We start from the raw sequence: 19,746 nt of genomic DNA, 5'->3' as shown, positions 1-19,746 counted from the left end.
GTCTTCGTCTGTTTGTTTTCTTGCAAAGCATGCTGTTATTCTCATAGTAGATGACATAAGCAGGCACACCTGCAATGTCGAGGATGTTGAAAAAGAAAGCCAACGGCCATCTACACGTTCGCTGTTGGGTGGAGTACCTCGTACACATTTGGTCCATGGTGTCAACGCCAGCTTTTGTTTGATTATAAAACAAACTCATTTCTTGTTTTTTGTAAGCTGCATCAGACATTTCATAATCATAGTGCATCGTACTAATAAGAATTACAGCTTTGTTTTTCTTTTTATTTTATTTTATTCATATTTTATGTTTATTTTACTCATATTTTTTGCATTAACTTTGCTATTACCTCAAAAACTGTGCTTTCGGTAACTCCTCCATCGTTTTATTTATCTAGGTATATAAATAAAATACAATTATCTTTACTTATCACTTCACAAACTTTTTTCAATAGTATTGCAATTAATAAATAAGTACGAATATCGATAAGTAATGCACACACGCTAACGAACTACCCACACTGACTGGAGTGACTCTAGTGAGTCAACGACGGAAACTTAGCTATACCGCTTACATTCGTTTCACGGAATTCTGGTACAAAGCAATTCAGAGAGCGATCTGTTTCCCCACCACTCGAATTCCACGCAACTGGCCTTCGCAAAAACGAGAAATTTACGTTAGAGCAGCGCGCGTTTTATTCTTGATTTAGGACTATGAAGGTGTCTGTACATAATTTATATGGTACATTCAAGTAGAAATACCTTTCTCAGATGTCAATAAATAGATCCTGATAGAATGCACTCAATTATTTTTACGTATAATGCACTTATACGCACGAATTTGCGTACGGGTACCCGGGGCGGCAGACAGTGTGATTTTTTTTGGGTGGCAACACAAGGGTTAAACAAATAACCGGGTACATTAATCAACAATTACAAACAAATAAATACTGCTTGTTTATTAAGCGCCAAATACACGACACGAACATTTGCGCGAACATTCCGCAATCTTGTTCGCAGCTTTGGCCATACACCATACGAACTTTTGGCCGAACATTAGTTCTCTTTCAGACAGCGATGAATACGGACAACAATTGTGCTGCAGCAATACTGCTCGCTGTGGCAATTAAGCGTAGAAATTATTTATTTATTAATTATTATTATTAATTATTTTTTTTTTATGACTGTATCCTTTGTGGCATCAGGATCTACTTCTTTTAATTTTTCGATTAAAGTCGCATAATCATTATTTTTTTTAATTCCGTTACAATAATCTTTGTTTTTTACTTGCCACAATGATGGCAAAGATTTATAAATTTCAATAAATTCACTTAGAAATTTTTTATTATCCATTTTACTTTTCCGCGCACGTCTGTTCCGTTCAGAAATTACTACGATTATGAGCTATTTCGCCATACACGCACGAACAGTTTGCGCAAATGTTCGCCAAAAATTAAAATGTTTTGATTTTTGGCGAACATTCGCGCGAACTGGCAAACACCACCATACACGACAGAAAAGTTCGCAGAAACATGACATAACGGGAATGTTCGCGCAAATGTTCGTGTCGTGTATTTGGCGCTTTACCAGAATATTTCCTAACTTAATTCTGTTAAAATAAAATGGACTACCTATTTTTACTTTAAACTAATTATTTACGAATCCTTAAAATCGAATCTTTTAAGATGTTTTATTGCTTGGAAAACTTCCCAAAAGCAATGAAAACCAAATAAGAAAGGACTATGTTCTGGTGCAGCCGAACATTTTATACTCTTGCAACTTGCAGGAATCAAAGTCAGAGAAATACCTTACGGAATCTAAGCAGTTTTGTAGACATACATACACCATATATAACTTACACACTTACCTACATACATACATATTTGGCATAAGATTTGTTAGAAAAATCAAAATCATTATACGTATTCGTTATACAAAATCAGCCGCTTAATGATTATAAGGGGGCTAGGTCAAGTTTTCGCCAAATTTTATATATTTTAGACACGATGATATACTGCTATGAGTGATATACGTTCTGCAATTTTCATTGAGATAACTCAACTATTGGCCGATATATCTAGCATAAAGTCAGTAGGAAGTTCAAAAATCTTTATATTAGGTATATGGGGTCGGTGAAGTATAGACCCGATTCCATCCATTTTGGATACACAGAATTACTACTGCAGGAAAAGGATTTACTACTATACTGTAACTGCCAGAATACCAAAATTGTCTCATGTCTCTAATAGTGACTATAGTAATTTAGTGATTCTGTTAGTCAGGAGTCTCATTTTGGTATTCTGGCAAATAGAGTATACTACTTTACAGTATACTACTATACTGTAACTGCCAGAATACCAAAATGAGACTCCTGACTAACAGAATCACTAAATTACTATAGTCACTATTAGAGACATGAGACAATCGTCTCACGCAGAATACCGACATAGAGGCATTATTCGCGCAAAGTTTAATCTGATTATATTAATTGCTTGTTGATTTGTGTAGTGGAAAATAGACGTGGTTATTGTAAGATTTCAGTATTTTCACAGCGTGACATAAGAATGTAGGAATGTGCCACTTTCAACTTTTGTCGAAATCGGTAGGTTGGGTCCCGAGATATGGGATTTCACCGCAAAGTGGGCGGTGTCACGCCCATTGTCCAATTTTTTCCCCGGCCTATAAAGTCTTGTCATACCATCCCGGAGGCAAGATTGTACGTTTCTGACGCATTTAGTTATTGATTATCGCGCTTTTAGTAGTTTTGAACAGTAATGCTATATGGGAAATAAGCGGGGTTTTCATCCAATATCATTCGTTTTCATACTATTGATAGGAGTTTTTGTAGTATTCGTGCTGGGCGAATTTCGTTGTTGTAGCTTTAGTGGTTTAGTAGATATGCACATTAAAAACATTAAGTTGCCAGACCACGTCCACGTCTATCTCGATTAGTTTTAGGTGATACGTACAATCATTACTTGAACAAAACTCTAATGCCCGGTTTCACAGTCCATACTTATGTTGTGCTTAAGATAAAACAGGAAAATAGTGTTTTACAGTTCATACTTAGGTTATGCTTAAGCACTGAAAATTGGAGTGTTAAGTAATGCTTAAATAACAGCTGATTTTTGTTTTGAATTTGCTTTGAATTTTCAGCGACATCTTTCGTAGCGTAGGGCAAGTGTCCGTTCGCTTGCACTCAATAACAGCTTATACTTTTCCTTCAGTTCCAATGGGTGCTCCGACTCGCTAGTGATGAAATTTGGGATTCTTTTGTTGTTTTCATCCATTTTTGATATAATTTGCCTCGCAAATTTATGTATTGTCTGTTTTATTTAAATATTTCAAACATATTTTTATGAATGACATTTGTAAAACATATGTTGCCCACAACGTTGCCATATATCATAATAAAATTTTATAGAAATTAAGCATTGACTGTGAAACGCAAACGACTGCTCAGTTTGCAATAATGCTTAGCTAAGATTTTATTTAGGCACAACTTAAGTATGGACTGTGAAACCGGGCATAACACTCTGTAGCAACTGGTTGCAAGAATAAAAAAATGAATGCCCTTTTTATTTAAAAGGTGATAAATAGAACCGAAATAATTATAAATCACATGTGTCCGATAATATTGTCTACCCTCCGTTCAGGTTAACATTGTTTGTGATGTGTAATCCCCTGATATTCCGCGTGCCCTTAAACGGAACGACGGTAGTTTATGCGGAAATTTTAACATATCTATTCTTTAATATTGGTATACGTACGATTTGGACGTCGTTTTACGTATCGTGTTTTAGTCGGCGCGAGAGCTTTATGTAACCAAAAAAATATTCTTTCCGAATTCGCACATTGCCCACTATTTTCGATAAAAAAAATCAGCCGTACACCAGTGCCGTTCAGTAGCAGTGGAGATATACGACTTCCCATAAAGGAAGGCGGTCGACCTTTGTCAAAGGCTTCAGGGAAAATTAAACTTGGGAGGAGAGAAAAGCACCGGCGTGTTTCTGCTGATGGTAGAGCTAGGGTACCCTTCCTTGCCAGTTCATCAGTTTTACAGTTGCCTGCGATTCCGCTGTGGCTTGGAACCCATACCCGTCTTATCACGAAGTGACTCGATGCCATTGATAATGAGATTAAGCATTTCTTAACTAACCTTGAACGCACGGTTAGTGAGTGCAATGCTAATATCACCACACTGCTATCAGAACGGGTAGTCACTTCTCTGAACAAGGCTGTACTCCGGAGCAGTAGACGCTACTTGAATGACAGCAACCTCTGCTGAACAGTCAGGAAGTCTTAAACTGAAGTTGATAGAGAGTTCCTTCAATATAGCGTTCAACCAACCATCCTTCCAAGCTTTGATCCATACGTAAAGAAGTTCTCCGCCCCTCTTCACCAACAGCTTCCGAGTTTGGTTTGATGACTCCATAATCCAAAAGATCCGGTATAAAGTCAAAGCATGTGAGAATTTCCCAATGCTCAGATATGTGTTCATTTAGAAACCCAGAGTATTTTAGTCTGATAGCAGCTTCGCCGAAAGGTGTTTCAAGCAACTTGATATCGATTGTTTAATGTGTATACATCAGAAAATACATTTTATACCTAAATATAAGATTGTGGAGTTTTTCCAAATGCACTGCCGTTATAGCTTTATGGCAACTCCAATAACATCAAAAAGGCTAATTAGCTTGAATATGTAAAGTTAATATTTTCACGCAACTTGATATCGACTGCTAAATGTGTGTACATTAGAAATTCGATTTTACACCTGAATATTTCCAAATGCACTGCCTTTATGAAAGCACCGCACTTGCTGATCAGCGTCGTACGTTGAAGGCCCTAAAGCTTCCTTGCAAGTGTGTCTATGGTCCTCCACCACACAACGACTTCACAGAGCTGTACAGTACCAGGCAATCGATGCCTTCTTTGCTCCCTTTCCGATATTAGACCTCCAAGAAAATTTCCTATCTAGGATGAGCTTTAAATACTTCACTGTTGCAGCCGGATGTATGTGAAGCATAAGTATGTCTCCGGAATCTTGTATATCCTAGTCCTAAAATATGTTTTGATCTAAAGTTATTATATCAAAACTTTAAACATATGTAAATAAACATTTTTTTAATAGTTTAAAAAACATTTTTTCGGTAAAAGTGGTACTTTCGATGGATCGATGATTTTATTCTATGCGATGGTTTTTATTCCGTAGGGCATAGTGGAAGATCCGCTTTGTTCACGACCTCCAATCTGAGAGATTGATTCATTGTTACATCTGATAAACTTGTGAATTCCAAGGTGCCATCTAGAAAGTTAAGTAATTTCGGTAAAGAGTACTACAGCTCCAGTTCGTGGTCTTTTACCGGGGGAGGCTAAACTTCATGCGACCTTTGTAGTAGTCACGTCCGGTATTGCTCTGTCAATTTCGCCCTCGCTCATTTTATAGGCGCACTCGAGTGTGTTAGCATGCCGCTCAGATACCAGTTCAGTCATAATGGGGCGGAAGCAGTTGCGACATTATTCCGCCAATCATTTCTGATGGGAGTCATTCTATCATACTGAGGTAATAGAATAATCCAACCACCAGCCCAGTGTTCTGCCAAAATACTAAAGAGCTAATTCTACTCATAATCTAATTCAAAAGCTAAATTTGAGTCCAGGAGTTGAAAGGCCGCAGGCTATTTAGCATTACCCAGGATTCAGTATTATACCAAATTCTGTTTTAGAAAATTCTTTAACGGTTGTACGTATCACCTAAGACTAAGTGAGATAGATATAGTTTTATATATATATATACATATTAGGCCGGTCGATTTGTGCTAAAAAAACGGCCCATTGCTCTATGAAAATCATATTCTAGGGATCAAAATAAGAAACTTTGCCGAAGGAACCATACCTCTGAAACGAATTCTGATGTCCCCCAATTTGGGTCGAACTTTTGGGTAGGGGCAAATTTTGAAATAGAACTGAAATTACCATTTCATTCTTATTACCTCTGAAAGTGAGGAGAACTAAAGCAATAACCACTATGGTATTTCAAAAAAAAATAATAAGTGAAGTGACCATTCCAAATCAAAAAGTTTACAATGAATCCACCATCCTCTACACCGCAAGATGAAGCAACTACATCAACAACTATCGAAAACCCAATGAGTCATATACCCAAGCATGATGTTACTGTTTTTGGTGTGTCTACTGATTTGACTGATCTTAATTTACCAACCCATCTGGATATCTTGAGATATTATTTTTACATACGCGAACGTGCTAAAACAGAACAAAAACGTTTTCCCATAAATCATTCACTATTCAAGTACCAGATAAGTTGATTGGAATTTGGGAAAAACTTGGTATGGAAATAATGCTGAAAAAAATGTATGTAATAAATTGAATAAATTGCTTGACAAGTATCAAGAGCAAATCAAGAGAAGAAACAACACCCAACAATTTACAGAGTATGTAAAATCTCTGAAAACAATTGTTTACATTGGAACATGTAAATGCGATTTGAAGGCAGCTCCATGTGCATGCGGCTGGGTTCCCGAACGCCTCAAAGAGTTCATGCACGATCAACATAATCAGAGTAGACTAACAATGAATGCATTTATGATGGAAACTGAAGAGCAAGGAGCAACGTCTATGTCATCAATGCCAACATACCAAGATCCCGATGATTCAACATACGCACCGCCACCGGTTCAAGAAGATATGGATAGAAGCACAAGTTCACAATACACAGAGAGATACGATTGTTTTAACTTTGCCTCGGTATGTGACAGATTTGGTGTGCCTGACAGAGGCATCAGCATTGGAAACCGCTCTTTTGCAAGATTTTAAAATTAAAGATAAGCATGGGAACCTCTCATCATGGATAAATCGAAAGTTCGCAAAAAAAAAGAGAAATGCAGACAAGAAGTGCTTCGCAAAAAAGAAAAAGATGATACTTTAACGATAGATAAAATTGATGAGAAGTATCATACTAGGATGGTAAAAGAACCTCATCTTGTTATTTTGAGAGAACCCAATTCTGAATTGATTGGTTACGTAAGACTGGAACATGAAACCGCTGAATACAAAACAACCAAATGAAATGGTTTTTTCAACGATAAAAATATATCACTGGATACATTAATTGGAATATGCACTGACGGTGAGCCAACAAACACTGGCCCACACGGTGGAATTATACGACGATTCGAATTGCTGTTAAAAAGACCATTGCATTGGTTTGTTTGCCTTCTACACTTCAACGAACTTCCGTTTCGGTTTTGTTTGAAGCTTTGGATAAATCAACCAGCACTGAACCAAGATCGGCAACCGGAAAACTGAGCCGTCAAATCGAAACTTGTGAAACTCGTCCGGTAAGTTATTGCTATCTTCTTCTTATTGCTATCACTCATTTATTATAATTGTCAACCATTTTTAATTATTTTATTATTATATATTTTTAGGTGGTGGACTGCTTCCAGAAAATTGAGTTGCAAAATATGCCCCCTGCTCCAGAAAAAAAAGAATTTTCCACCGATTCGAAGTACTTATACGACATGGCCCATGCAATTTTTAGCGGCGTGGTTCCGGTGGATCTGGCTAACATCAAACCAGGGAAAATTATACATTCTCGGTGGCTCACCAAGGCCGCTAGATTATTGCGATTATATGTGACAACGGAAAATCCAGATGCAAATTTAAGAATTCTGGTTGAATTTATAATTAAATGTTATGTGCCAATGTACTACAATATCAAGTATTACAGCTCTGTCGTGTACGGCAGTGCATTATTTTTCAAGTTCATTGGTTGGTCACGATTTCTAGAACCTCGTTTACGCAAAATTATCAATCATGTAATTAAAGATATTTGATATTATGCGCATTCGGAAAATATCTTGTTATCAATGTTGTTTGAAGATAGGAAAGAAAAGCGCGACTGTGCCATCAAGAAAATTCTACGCTATCGAACCGATGTTGACGAGCCAATGGAACTTAGAGTTATAAAAAACCAGATATAAACTTTAATTGCACAAGTTATACGGAAATGATCAATTCGAATGATATAAATATCGTATTTGAACCACCATTCACGCGAAGCATTCCGTACGATACTTTGAAAGAATATTTAAATCAAGATGGTCCACCGTTTAATGATCCAAAAATTCCATCACACATACAAGGAACGGAACGACATGTTCAATTGCTAGCTAGCGTTTCCAAACGGGTTATACCGGAAAATGTAGAGGCTGTTATGGCGACGACATTAGAGAGCCGTGCGAAATTGTTCAGACTTGAAAGTAAAAAAGACTTCAAACAATAATTTTTTTTAGTTTCTTTTCTATAACTCACTTAAATTAATTTTTTCATTTACATATGTCCTGACTAAATAAATTTCTTAGGAGAAAAAATAGATATTATTATTATATATACATATATGTATAAATGATCAGGATGATGAGAAAAATTAAAATCCGGTTGACTATCTGTCTGTCCGTCCGTCCGAGCAAGCTGTAACTTGAATAAAGATTAAGATATCCTGATCGAACGTGATACTCAGGTTCCTTAGTACTAAATAAAGTTCGAGTTCGTAGATGGGCGTACTGCCACACCCACCAATTGCCATTAACCGAAAACATATAACAGTATAACTTTGTACCTAAAGTAGATAAATTTGAGCGAAAACTTGACCTAGCCCGTTCATATGTAACTAATGTCAGGATTTTCGAACATACACCTGACTTTACTCTATATGATTAGTTTTACACCTTAAAGTATTTCCCTGGCTTTGATTCTTTCAAGTTGTAAGAATATAAAATGTTCGGTAAGAATCGAACCCAGCCCTTCCTTACCCATCTTGACATTATTTTTATATATTTTATACATAAGCACTCGAGCTGTCTCTGAAATCCACTAAGATAAATCAAATATTGCTGATATTTATGGTATACAACTATCTAGAAGTTCAGAAATTTGTATACATACATACAAGGTGCTTTCCAAAGTAAACAGGATGTTTTGAATCTAGCGCTTTTTCCCAAGAGCCAACATTAAATTTTGTTTTAAAATTGGTAAAACTTTTACCGAAACGTTTCAATTGAAAAAAGTTTATGGCGATGGTTGCCTATCCCGTAGCAGAGTGCACAAGTGCTTTCAGAGTTTTCACAGTGCTCGTGAGGACGTCAATTACGAACAACATGTGGACCAATCAAGATCCGTGATCACCGGAAATTCCATCGAAACTGTGCGTGAATTCATCAAAAATCAGCCGAAACCATCATTGAAATTCATGGAAATTGAACTAAACATCTCCAAACATGTGCACGGTTTGTTCCGCACAAATTGATTGACAACGAAAAAAATTTGCCCATGAAAGGAAAGCGTTATGCAGACTTAGTGGCCACTCAAAAGCCTTGCACCGGCATACTGGCGGCCGTACCGGCCAACGTGCTAAAACACTCGTTCGATATGCTTTTGGACCGTGCAAAATGCTGTAATGAAGCAGAAGGAGACTATTTTGAATAAAATAAATTGATTTTGCTGAAAAAACCATTTGTTCTGTTTTTTTTTAAGTCCTGTTTACTTCGGAAAGCACCTTGTATATGGTTTGTGTATTAGAGCTAGGGAAAGTACTGGTATGATTTTATTATTTTTTGACACAAGTGTGTACGAAAAAATGCGGCGGCTAACAGAAGGTTTCAAGACCGGAGCATACCTTTGTAGAACCACTAGAAACTATGGATCTAGTGGCCGATGCCAGGAGCATACGAAAATAATGGATATAAGCCTCCTCAACATCGCGTATGAGGTTCTATCGGGCTTTCTACAGACTGTACATGGAAGCAAAGCAAATGGGTCTGACAGTCAAGGAGGGCAAGACGAAATATCTTCTGTCATCAAACAAACAGCCGTCGCAGACGCGACTTGGCTCTAACGTCACCGTTGACAACCTCCGGTGTGTTTAACGTGAGTACCTGCTGACGACAGCCTTACTCTACGGCGCTCAAGAGCACAGCGGATTAAATCAATGCGTTGATCAGCGCCCTGAGAATGCTAAGCATTTTCAGTACCAATTGGCAGTGTGGAATGGACACACTAACCACCTTGGTCGGGTTCGAGGCCCATCTAAAACCTCTGCCGTGCTTTGGGTCCGGCACCCGGTTGCAATGCAACTCCACATTCAACTGACAAGGCCAGTTCTTCCCGCATTTGGGTTTTAACCACAACCACCACGATACTTCCCGAGGGGCCAGTGCCCATGAGCAAGTTGGAGTTACCTCCAAGGGCTCCTGCTCTCCGTGGTACCAGAATTAAGTCTCCGGTCAGACTGCGTAGCCGAAACTACTACCAGTTGAGTTTCCATACGGCTCTGGACTGGTGGCCAGGGGTTGGACCCCATACATACATCACATACTCGCACCAATCATACAAAAACTAACCCTAATTTTCAGCTAATTGCGTTCGCCAAAAATGCATTCAGAGGCCCATGTCCCGTAAGCAGAAACCCCAGACTCAGACAAAATCTGAAGTCTGGGTTATCCTCAACGAAGCCGACGTCCCGAATGTACTCGTACGTAACGCGGCCGTTAAGCAGCATCGTCACCGTTTTTCCCTCGATATATCCACCCCTACACCTGCACCCTAAGTTTTTACGATCTGTAAGAGATATTCTCCCGCGATATATCTAGCTCGGACCGCGAGCGACTTCGACCATAAGAAGACCTAGAGAGGCCTTTCTGTCCAAAAAATAACTCCGCCAAAGAGTAATTTACGGGCAGCCAAGTTCCTCCAGCCGTTGCACCACTCGATCCCAGCTTAGGTAGTCAAATGCCCCTTGAAATCAACAAATATGCCAAGGGCATACGTGTTGACATTCTCCCTAACGACATTCTGAACATAAAACCACGCATCCTCTATACTGCGTCCTTTCCTGAACCCAAACTGCCTATAACAGAACCCCCGCACACTCTCTCCAAGACGATAACAGAGTGTCACCGACGCGAAGAGAGGTGACATCCTTCCTCCTACGACTCCGGCGGATCCTATAGCCCTGACCCCAAGGATCGTTCCTGTTCTCTCTCACAAAACTCCTCCAATCTTCTCCTTTACTTTTCACTAACATCTCCTAATACTCCCAATCCGCACAACTAAATTCATACCTAAGCTGGGACAGCTTATCAGAATTCCTCTTCAAGGTTAACTCATGCGTCCACCATTTAATTTTACTAGTCTTTTAGCTTTCACACCTCCTAAGTACCCTATCATTTAACCCCCATACTACCTCATATAGACGAGCAATTTGCTCGTCAACCGCCAATTCCTCAAACTCTCTAAGCGGTATACTAACTACCGATTTGAATCAAATTATGATCACTCAATCCTCACCCTCTCTTAACCTCCCATCTAACACTGAAAGCCCTACTTGCTGCCTCATTCATAAGCGTCACGCCAATGTCGCTCACGCCCCAGGCCCATCGAACGTATACCATACGCTCGGCTCATTCAAAATGTGGAGGCTATACGCCACCACCCATTCGCTTAATGCCTCGCCTCGACTGTGGCTTTGGTATCCATACGCATGCCGGTATACCTTACTAAGCCACATCGAGGACGAGGCATTCGCATCCAACCCTAGGGTAAATGGGCTACTACTCGCAAGTAGTAGTAGCTTATCCATGTAACCCAGGTAGGGCTCTAGGGGCTCGCTATATTTACAATATTAACTAGCGACAATCATCCTACCGAACTCCCTTTATATAGCCACACATATACCCACTACGATTGCGTAGTTGTGGATTTTTCACAACTATTGCGGCGTTAGCTCTAAGGTTCACGAAGACTTTAAAACCCCCAGGAAGACCCCGAACCACACCGTTGGTTAAAAATGTGCCAGTTGGGATGTGTTGCTCATCAGGAAAAGTACAACTAACTGAAATTGAAACACCACCTGAACCATTGCACGGTTTACTTATCGGTACAGATCCAGATTCTAGCCTGTTCCTGAAGTCAATTCGAACATTTAATTCATGTTTCCAAATGACATCGTTTGGTGCAACAGAAATAGTTAATAAATAACTAATAATTAAATATTGCTGCAAACGGTCAACAATTTAATTCCACGTTCAAAATCAAAGGCCAAGTATATCGCAAAGTGGACTCATTGCTGCCAATGCTAAACGAATCTAATAAATTTTTACAAATCTACTTCATAGATGGCGAGAACTCCGAACGTGCACTCGCCAATCGCGTGGATGCACGTTGCGACTACCATAATCTCAATTCAGCTTTTGCCAGGCGTATCGTCAGCGAGCTGGACGCTATGTTAAATGAGCACAATGAATTATTAAAGTTATTCAAATCACACATAGATTCAACGCACCCGTTGTTCACGACGTTGCTGGAATCATGGTTGGCGACCGTACATCTACGCGACAAATTGTGATTCGAATAGGAAATAATGATCTTCAGTTCATCAGTGATACCCATCGTTCATATGACGCTCTCCAATATCCACTAATTTTCTGGAAAGGACAAAACGGATATTGCGTAAATATTAAACAACGAGATCCCGTAACAGGTAATTCTTTTATTATTAAGAACATAATTGTTTGGTTATTAAAGAATAAATCTTCAATTAATTTAAATACATATTATTACAGGAGTCGAAACAAATAAGAATGTTAGCTTCAAGGATTTTTATTCATATCATTTGATGATTAGACGCGGTCGAGACAACATCATTTTACGATGTCGTGAGCTTTGCCAACAATTTATAGTCAACATGTATGTGAAGATAGAAAGTGAACGACTACGATACTTGCGATATAATCATCAGAAGCTGCGTACGGAAGAATATATTCACTTATGAGATGCTATTGCGAACAATGCTGACACTGCCGAAATCGGTAACTCTGTTATCTTACCATCATCGTACGTAGGTAGTCCACGTCACATGCAAGAATACATTCAGGATGCCATGACTTTCGTGCGGGAATATGGACGACCGTATCTTTTTATCACTTTTACATGTAATCCAAAATGGCAGGAAATTACACCGTTGCTATTACCAGGACAAAATGCAATACATCGTCATGATATTACAGCACGTGTGTTTAAACAAAAATTAAAGTCTTTAATCAACTTTATTACAAAACTGCATGTATTTGGCTCCACTCGTTGTTGGATGTATTCATTTGAGTGGCAAAAGCGTGGATTACCTCATGCTCACATTTTAGTTTGGTTGGTCGACAAAATACGTGCTGAAAACATCGACAGTTTGATTTCTGCAGAGATTCCAGATCCGTCTACTGATCAATTACTGCTTGATATTGTTACTGCAAACATGATTCAAGGTCCGTGCGGAAATCTGAATCGTTCATCACCTTGCATGGTAGACGGAAAATGTACAAAGCGTTTTCCTAAAGATTTTACTAACGATACAGTCACACATGTTGACGGATATCCAATATATCGTCGAAGAAGTACCGAAAATGGCGGACAATCTTTCATTAAAACTATCAGCAACGCAGACATCGACATTGACAATCGTTGGGTGGTACCATATTCACCTCTGCTGAGCAAAACATTCAATGCTCATATTAATGTTGAGTCATGCAGTTCGGTGAAGAGTATCAAATATATTTGCAAATATGTGAATAAAAGGAGTGATATAGCTGTATTTAAAATTGAAAATACTGATGTACATTCTCCTCCGTTGAACCAAAATGATGAAATTACGAATTACAAAATTGGCCGGTATGTCAGTTCCAATGAAGGTGTCTGGCGTATTTTCGGTTTCCCAATTCATGAACGGGATCCAGCAGTTATCCATTTAGCTGCCCACCTTGAAAACGGCCAGCGCGTATATTTCACGAACAATACAGAGCTTGATCGTGCTATAAATCCACCAAAAACTACGCTGACCGAATTTTTTGAACTGTGCAATCGTGCGGATGCTTTTGGTGCCTTCGCACAAACACTTCTCTACTCTGAAGTTCCACGGTATTTTACATGGGCTCAAAAAAGAAAATGGATACCCCGCAAGCAAGGTTGATGCGCACCCCGGTTTATTTAAATCAAATACTTTGGGTCGTGTATATACAGTCAATCCAAAGCAGACTGAGTGCTTTTACTTGCGACTATTGTTGGTTAATGTCACCGGTAGATGGACAACAGTATCCTACGTATAAAGATGCATGCCTTGCTCTAGGTTTGCTAGAAGATGACAATCATTGGGACAGTACGCTTGCTGAAGCAACATTAAACTGCACAGAATCACAAATTCGTCTACTATTTGCTATAGTACTGACTACATGTTTCCCGGCCCGAGCACAAATGTTTTTGGATAATCACAAAGATTCAATGACTGATGATATATTGTATCGACATCGTACAAGGTGCAATGATCTAACGATATCATTCAGTGATGCAATGTACAATGAAGCATTGATTGCTACGAGGATCTTTGCATTGCTATTGCGAATTTGCCAATCAGTCATTTCGGTATGAGCTCACCGAATCGAAGCGCATCTGATTTACTCAACACAGGTATCAATCGTGAACTACAGTACGATACTGTAGAAATGGCAGGCATTGTTAGTAGCAATGTTCCACTACTAAATGATGAACAAAAAATTATTTACGACCGCATCATGCTGGCTGTTTCGTCAGAACAAGGAGGATTCTTTTTTTTTGGATGCACCAGGTGGAACTGGCAAACCATCGCATTGGCCGTTGCATCTTCTGGCATTGCTTAGATGGAGGTAGAACAGCTCATTCAGCATTTAAGCTGCAGTTGAACATTCAAAATAATCCAGATGCAGTGTGCAACATAAAAAAATAATCGTCTATGGCCATTGTGCTGAAACAATGTAAAATTATTATTTGGGATGAATGCACTATGGCACACAAACATTCGCTTGAGGCATTAGATAGGACATTAAAGGATATAAAAAACAATGATAAACTATTTGGCAGCACTTTGTTACTCCTTTCTGGCGATTTTAGACAAACACTTCCCGTTATTCCACGTTCAACGTACGCTGATGAAATTAATGCTTGCTTAAAATCATCGCGACTATGGCGTAATGTTGAAAAAGTACAACTGACGGTGAACATGCGCGTTCAAATGCTTCAGGATCCATCCGCCGAAAATTTCTCTAAACAACTGTTAGATATTGGTGATGGGTAAGTTGATGTACATGAAAATACTGGATGCATTAAATTACAGACGGACTTCTGCACAATCATCGACTCGCAAAATACTCTCATCGATCACATATTTCCCGACGTACACCACAATATGCAAATCGTAAGTGGCTGGCAAAAGAGCGATTTTGGCAGCTAGAAATGTGGACGTCAATGGGTTAAATTTAAAGATTCAACAGTTGTTGCCTGGGGACTTGGTGTCATACAAATCTATCGATGCAGTTTGCGATACTAACGAGATTGTGAATTATCCAATTGAGTTTTTAAATTCATTGGATTTGCCAGGCATGCCACCACATCATTTACAATTGAAGGTTAGATATCCGATTATTCTGCTTCGCAATTTAAACCCACCACGGCTGTGTAATGGCACACGGTTAGTCATTAAAAAATTAATGAAAAACGTCATTGAAGCCATCAGCTTGCATGGCAAGTTTCAAGGCGAAAATGTGTTGCTGCCACGAATCCCTATGATTACTACAGATGTGCCAATTGAATTCAAACGCACTCAATTCCCCATTGGCATTCGCTATGACGATCAATAAGTCACAAGGCCAGACATTGTCTATATGTGGCTTGGATTTGGAAACACCAAGCTTTTCCCACGGACAACTATATGTGGCATGTTCTCGCGTGGGAAAACCCTCCAGTTTGTTTGTGTTGGCTAAAGACGGACTAACCAAGAATATTGTACACTCTATTGCACTGAGAGATTAATATTTTTTTTCAATTGCCATAATTGATAGCATAATATAAATAATTATTTTTGATATTTAGAAAGCTATCAAAAATTGTAATTTAAAATATATTCGTTACTTTAATAAGGATTAATTTATTAACTTAAATAAAGCATACTTTCATGCTTAATGCTTTCGATTATAAGTAACGGGTGATTTTTTGAGGTTAGGATTTTCATGCATTAGTATTTGACAGATCACGTGGGATTTCAGACATGGTGTCAAAGAGAAAGATGATCAGTATGCTTTGACATTTCATCATGAATAGACTTACTAACGAGCAACGCTTGCAAATCATTGAATTTTATTACCAAAATCAGTGTTCGGTTCGAAATGTGTTTCGCGCTTTACGTCCGATTTATGGTCTACATAATCGACCAAGTGAGCAAACAATTAATGCGATTGTGACCAAGTTTCGCACTCAGTTTACTTTATTGGACATTAAACCAACCACACGAATGCGTACAGTGCGTACAGAAGAGAATATTGCGTCTGTTTCTGAGAGTGTGGCTGAAGACCGTGAAATGTCGATTCGTCGCCGTTCGCAGCAATTGGGTTTGTGTTATTCGACCACATGGAAGATTTTACGCAAAGATCTTGGTGTAAAACCGTATAAAATACAGCTCGTGCAAGAACTGAAGCCGAACGATCTGCCACAACGTCGAATTTTCAGTGAATGGGCCCTAGAAAAGTTGGCAGAAAATCCGCTTTTTTATCGACAAATTTTGTTCAGCGATGAGGCTCATTTCTGGTTGAATGGCTACGTAAATAAGCAAAATTGCCGCATTTGGGGTGAAGAGCAACCAGAAGCCGTTCAAGAACTGCCCATGCATCCCGAAAAATGCACTGTTTGGTGTGGTTTGTACGCTGGTGGAATCATTGGACCGTATTTTTTCAAAGATGCTGTTGGACGCAACGTTACGGTGAATGGCGATCGCTATCGTTCGATGCTAACAAACTTTTTGTTGCCAAAAATGGAAGAACTGAACTTGGTTGACATGTGGTTTCAACAAGATGGCGCTACATGCCACACAGCTCGCGATTCTATGGCCATTTTGAGGGAAAACTTCGGACAACAATTCATCTCAAGAAATGGACCCGTAAGTTGGCCACCAAGATCATGCGATTTAACGCCTTTAGACTATTTTTTGTGGGGCTACGTCAAGTCTAAAGTCTACAGAAATAAGCCAGCAACTATTCCAGCTTTGGAAGACAACATTTCCGAAGAAATTCGGGCTATTCCGGCCGAAATGCTCGAAAAAGTTGCCCAAAATTGGACTTTCCGAATGGACCACCTAAGACGCAGCCGCGGTCAACATTTAAATGAAATTATCTTCAAAAAGTAAATGTCATGAACCAATCTAACGTTTCAAATAAAGAACCGATGAGATTTTGCAAATTTTATGCGTTTTTTTTAAAAAAAAGTTATCAAGCTCTTAAAAAATCACCCTATACATACATCCCCGTACATTTAGTAGTAGATAGTTATTTTTATTGAACTAAAAAAATGTTTCCTAGAAATATGTAATATACATGGCAAAACAACGTTTGCCGGGTCAGCTAGTATACTATACAAATATATTTATTTTATTCTTTTGAGGTCTAGAATACAAAAAACTGTAAACAAGGGTTCATATTTGTCTTAATTTTAACTCAAAACTCATCTAAAAAATCTGTAATTTTGGTTTGTTTACATTTTCATCTGTCAAAATGAAGTTTCTCGTTATTGCCAACTATTTTTCTGAAAAGTGTCGGATGATGCAAAAAATTGGTACGGTGAAAAATTCTTTAGATTAATAATCAATTCAAATAGTTATATTTTCAGTTAGTTTTCACTGCCAATTATTATACTCTGAACTTGGCACTAGAAAGACGGCAGCTTAGCATACACCTCTATTGCCTGAAAGCAGTCAAAATGACTGTGAAAGTGAAAGAGGTGGTAAAAACAATGATGATTAATCCATTTATATTTTGTAGAAAAAGTCACAAAATTATTAAAAGCTATGCCATTATTTAAATCACTAATGTTTTAATTGAAATTCCGAAGCAGTCAAAATGACTTGCTTAGGCAATCTAGTAATAATTCTGCCACGACGCTTATAACAGAGAACGTATAATATAGAGAAGGTCCACCGCGTTGCCAAACTTACGATATTTCATCTTTTGGAGGGGAACTCTTTTCTATTAGTGGATTTCACCTCAAAATCAGGGGAACTATTTTCTATAAGCGGTTTCACCAATATTTAACAGGAGCGTCGAAAGTAGCAGAATTGAGCATTTTCAGTGATAAATGAGAAAAGTGGTGCTTATATACAAATAAGAGACAGCCAATGAAGTGAAAGCGATGAAAATGTATTTACAATAGACATATGCATGCTCTTTTTGACTGAGTATTTGCTGTATGTATGTTTTCATGGAGGAATTGCGCCAAATTTAACGATGAAATATGCGGTATATGTACATATAAAATATGCAAGTAGTTAGATTTTTTCTAATTGTAGGTAATATATGTATGTTACATCGGGGAAATGGCGCCAATTGTATTTACAATATACATATGTATGCGCTTTTTGGTTGAGTTGGCATATTATAAAAAATAAAATCGGGAAAAATTAGGAAAAATTATTTTAATTTTATTTCTCTTTATTTTTATTTTTAATTTTTAAATAAATTAATATTTCTTTCGACTATTACAAAGTGAAGATGTGCAAAATGATCTTCATTTCTTCAAAGAAAATCGATGACCTTCATGAAATATGCATATTCGCATTATTTCGTTATCATTTCCATATTTCTACCAATCGAATTGCTATGACAAATACATATGTATGTATATTATTTCTTTGGCACATTTGTATGTTTACGAAAGCAAATGCGAGCCACATACATATGTATGTACATATGTACATTCATAATAGCAAGTGTCACACGCATCTTTCGCATCTCCGTTGTCACGGTCTACCAATAGCCGAAACTGACGCTTTGTCAAAGAGTCAAGTGCTGAACACATTGAGCGCGACAGACTGTTATGTCAAATATTAAAATACACACGTTATTATGGACACAGTTATTTTGTTGTGAAGCTGCCTCAATAACTGTGTCCCTAAGAACGTGTGTATTCTAATATTTGACAGATGTCGTTTGCAGTCTGTCGCACTCATTGTGTTCAGCACTTGGGTGATGATAGAAACTCCAAGCTGTGCCGAAAAAAATAAACGAGTGGCCGCCGATTGTCATCGCTTCCCTTGCCGCTGTAACAGCTTTGCCTACAAAAGCGAGTCACGGAAAAATATTTTAGAATGGACAAATATTATAAATCGACAACTGCGTTGTTGCCACTTTTCTCACGTCTTTCTGTGAAGAAGCATCAGAAAGTTGTTCAATTTAAGATTTTTAGCTTTTGCCATCGTCGCGAAAAGACGCTTGTGGGCAAAGGCATGCTCGGGGAGATGTAATGGTGTCTACTTTTATGAATAAAGCGAGTTTGCCTGTTGAAAGTGCGCTTGCGTTCATGAATGAAAATATTGTTGTTGTGGGTTTTTCTACAAATTTGGGCATCGACTACAGTGGTGCTCCAGTATAACGAACGCCGATATAACGAATGTTCAATATAACGAACGCTGTTTTTCAATACATTGATGACTCTATATAACGAAAGCTGGAAATTGGATGAACTCGATATTACGAATGTATGGCGTTTGTATTTGGTTTTGGTTGTATTACAACAAAAAACAATGCAGGCAGTTAAATACCCGTTAGTTCTTGTTATTATTGAGCTATTTTTTTAAAGAATTCTATTTATTTTTTTATGCACGCTTCA

At 38.3% G+C, this 19,746-nt stretch overlaps 2 protein-coding genes and 1 pseudogene across 5 annotated transcripts in view; all 3 read left to right on the top strand.

The window, feature by feature from the left end:
* The window catches only part of LOC125775357 (uncharacterized), a 322,796-nt gene that overhangs the window by 113,901 nt on the left and 189,149 nt on the right, over positions 1-19,746 (top strand). The gene's annotated exons all lie outside the window — the stretch shown is intronic.
* LOC125775396 (uncharacterized) overlaps positions 1-19,746 on the top strand; it is a 151,365-nt gene that overhangs the window by 31,936 nt on the left and 99,683 nt on the right. For 2 of the 3 annotated variants that reach the window (XM_049445942.1, XM_049445943.1), the window contains exons 2-3: positions 12,195-12,559; positions 12,642-19,631. In XM_049445942.1, the coding sequence (XP_049301899.1) occupies positions 12,935-14,035 (1,101 nt within the window). In that variant the 5' untranslated portion in view covers positions 12,195-12,559; positions 12,642-12,934 and the 3' untranslated portion in view covers positions 14,036-19,631. Of the gene's footprint in view, positions 1-12,194; positions 12,560-12,641; positions 19,632-19,746 lie in introns of those variants that run through there. The other variant, XR_007421175.1, reaches the window with a different exon arrangement.
* LOC125775627 (uncharacterized) lies at positions 554-12,188 on the top strand (annotated as a pseudogene).

This window comes from Bactrocera dorsalis, chromosome 1, assembly GCF_023373825.1.
Source record: "Bactrocera dorsalis isolate Fly_Bdor chromosome 1, ASM2337382v1, whole genome shotgun sequence".
NCBI classification, from domain to species: Eukaryota; Metazoa; Arthropoda; class Insecta; order Diptera; family Tephritidae; genus Bactrocera; species Bactrocera dorsalis.
The sequence above is the reverse complement of the archived record's forward strand: the minus strand, read 5'-3'. Positions and strand labels throughout refer to the sequence as shown.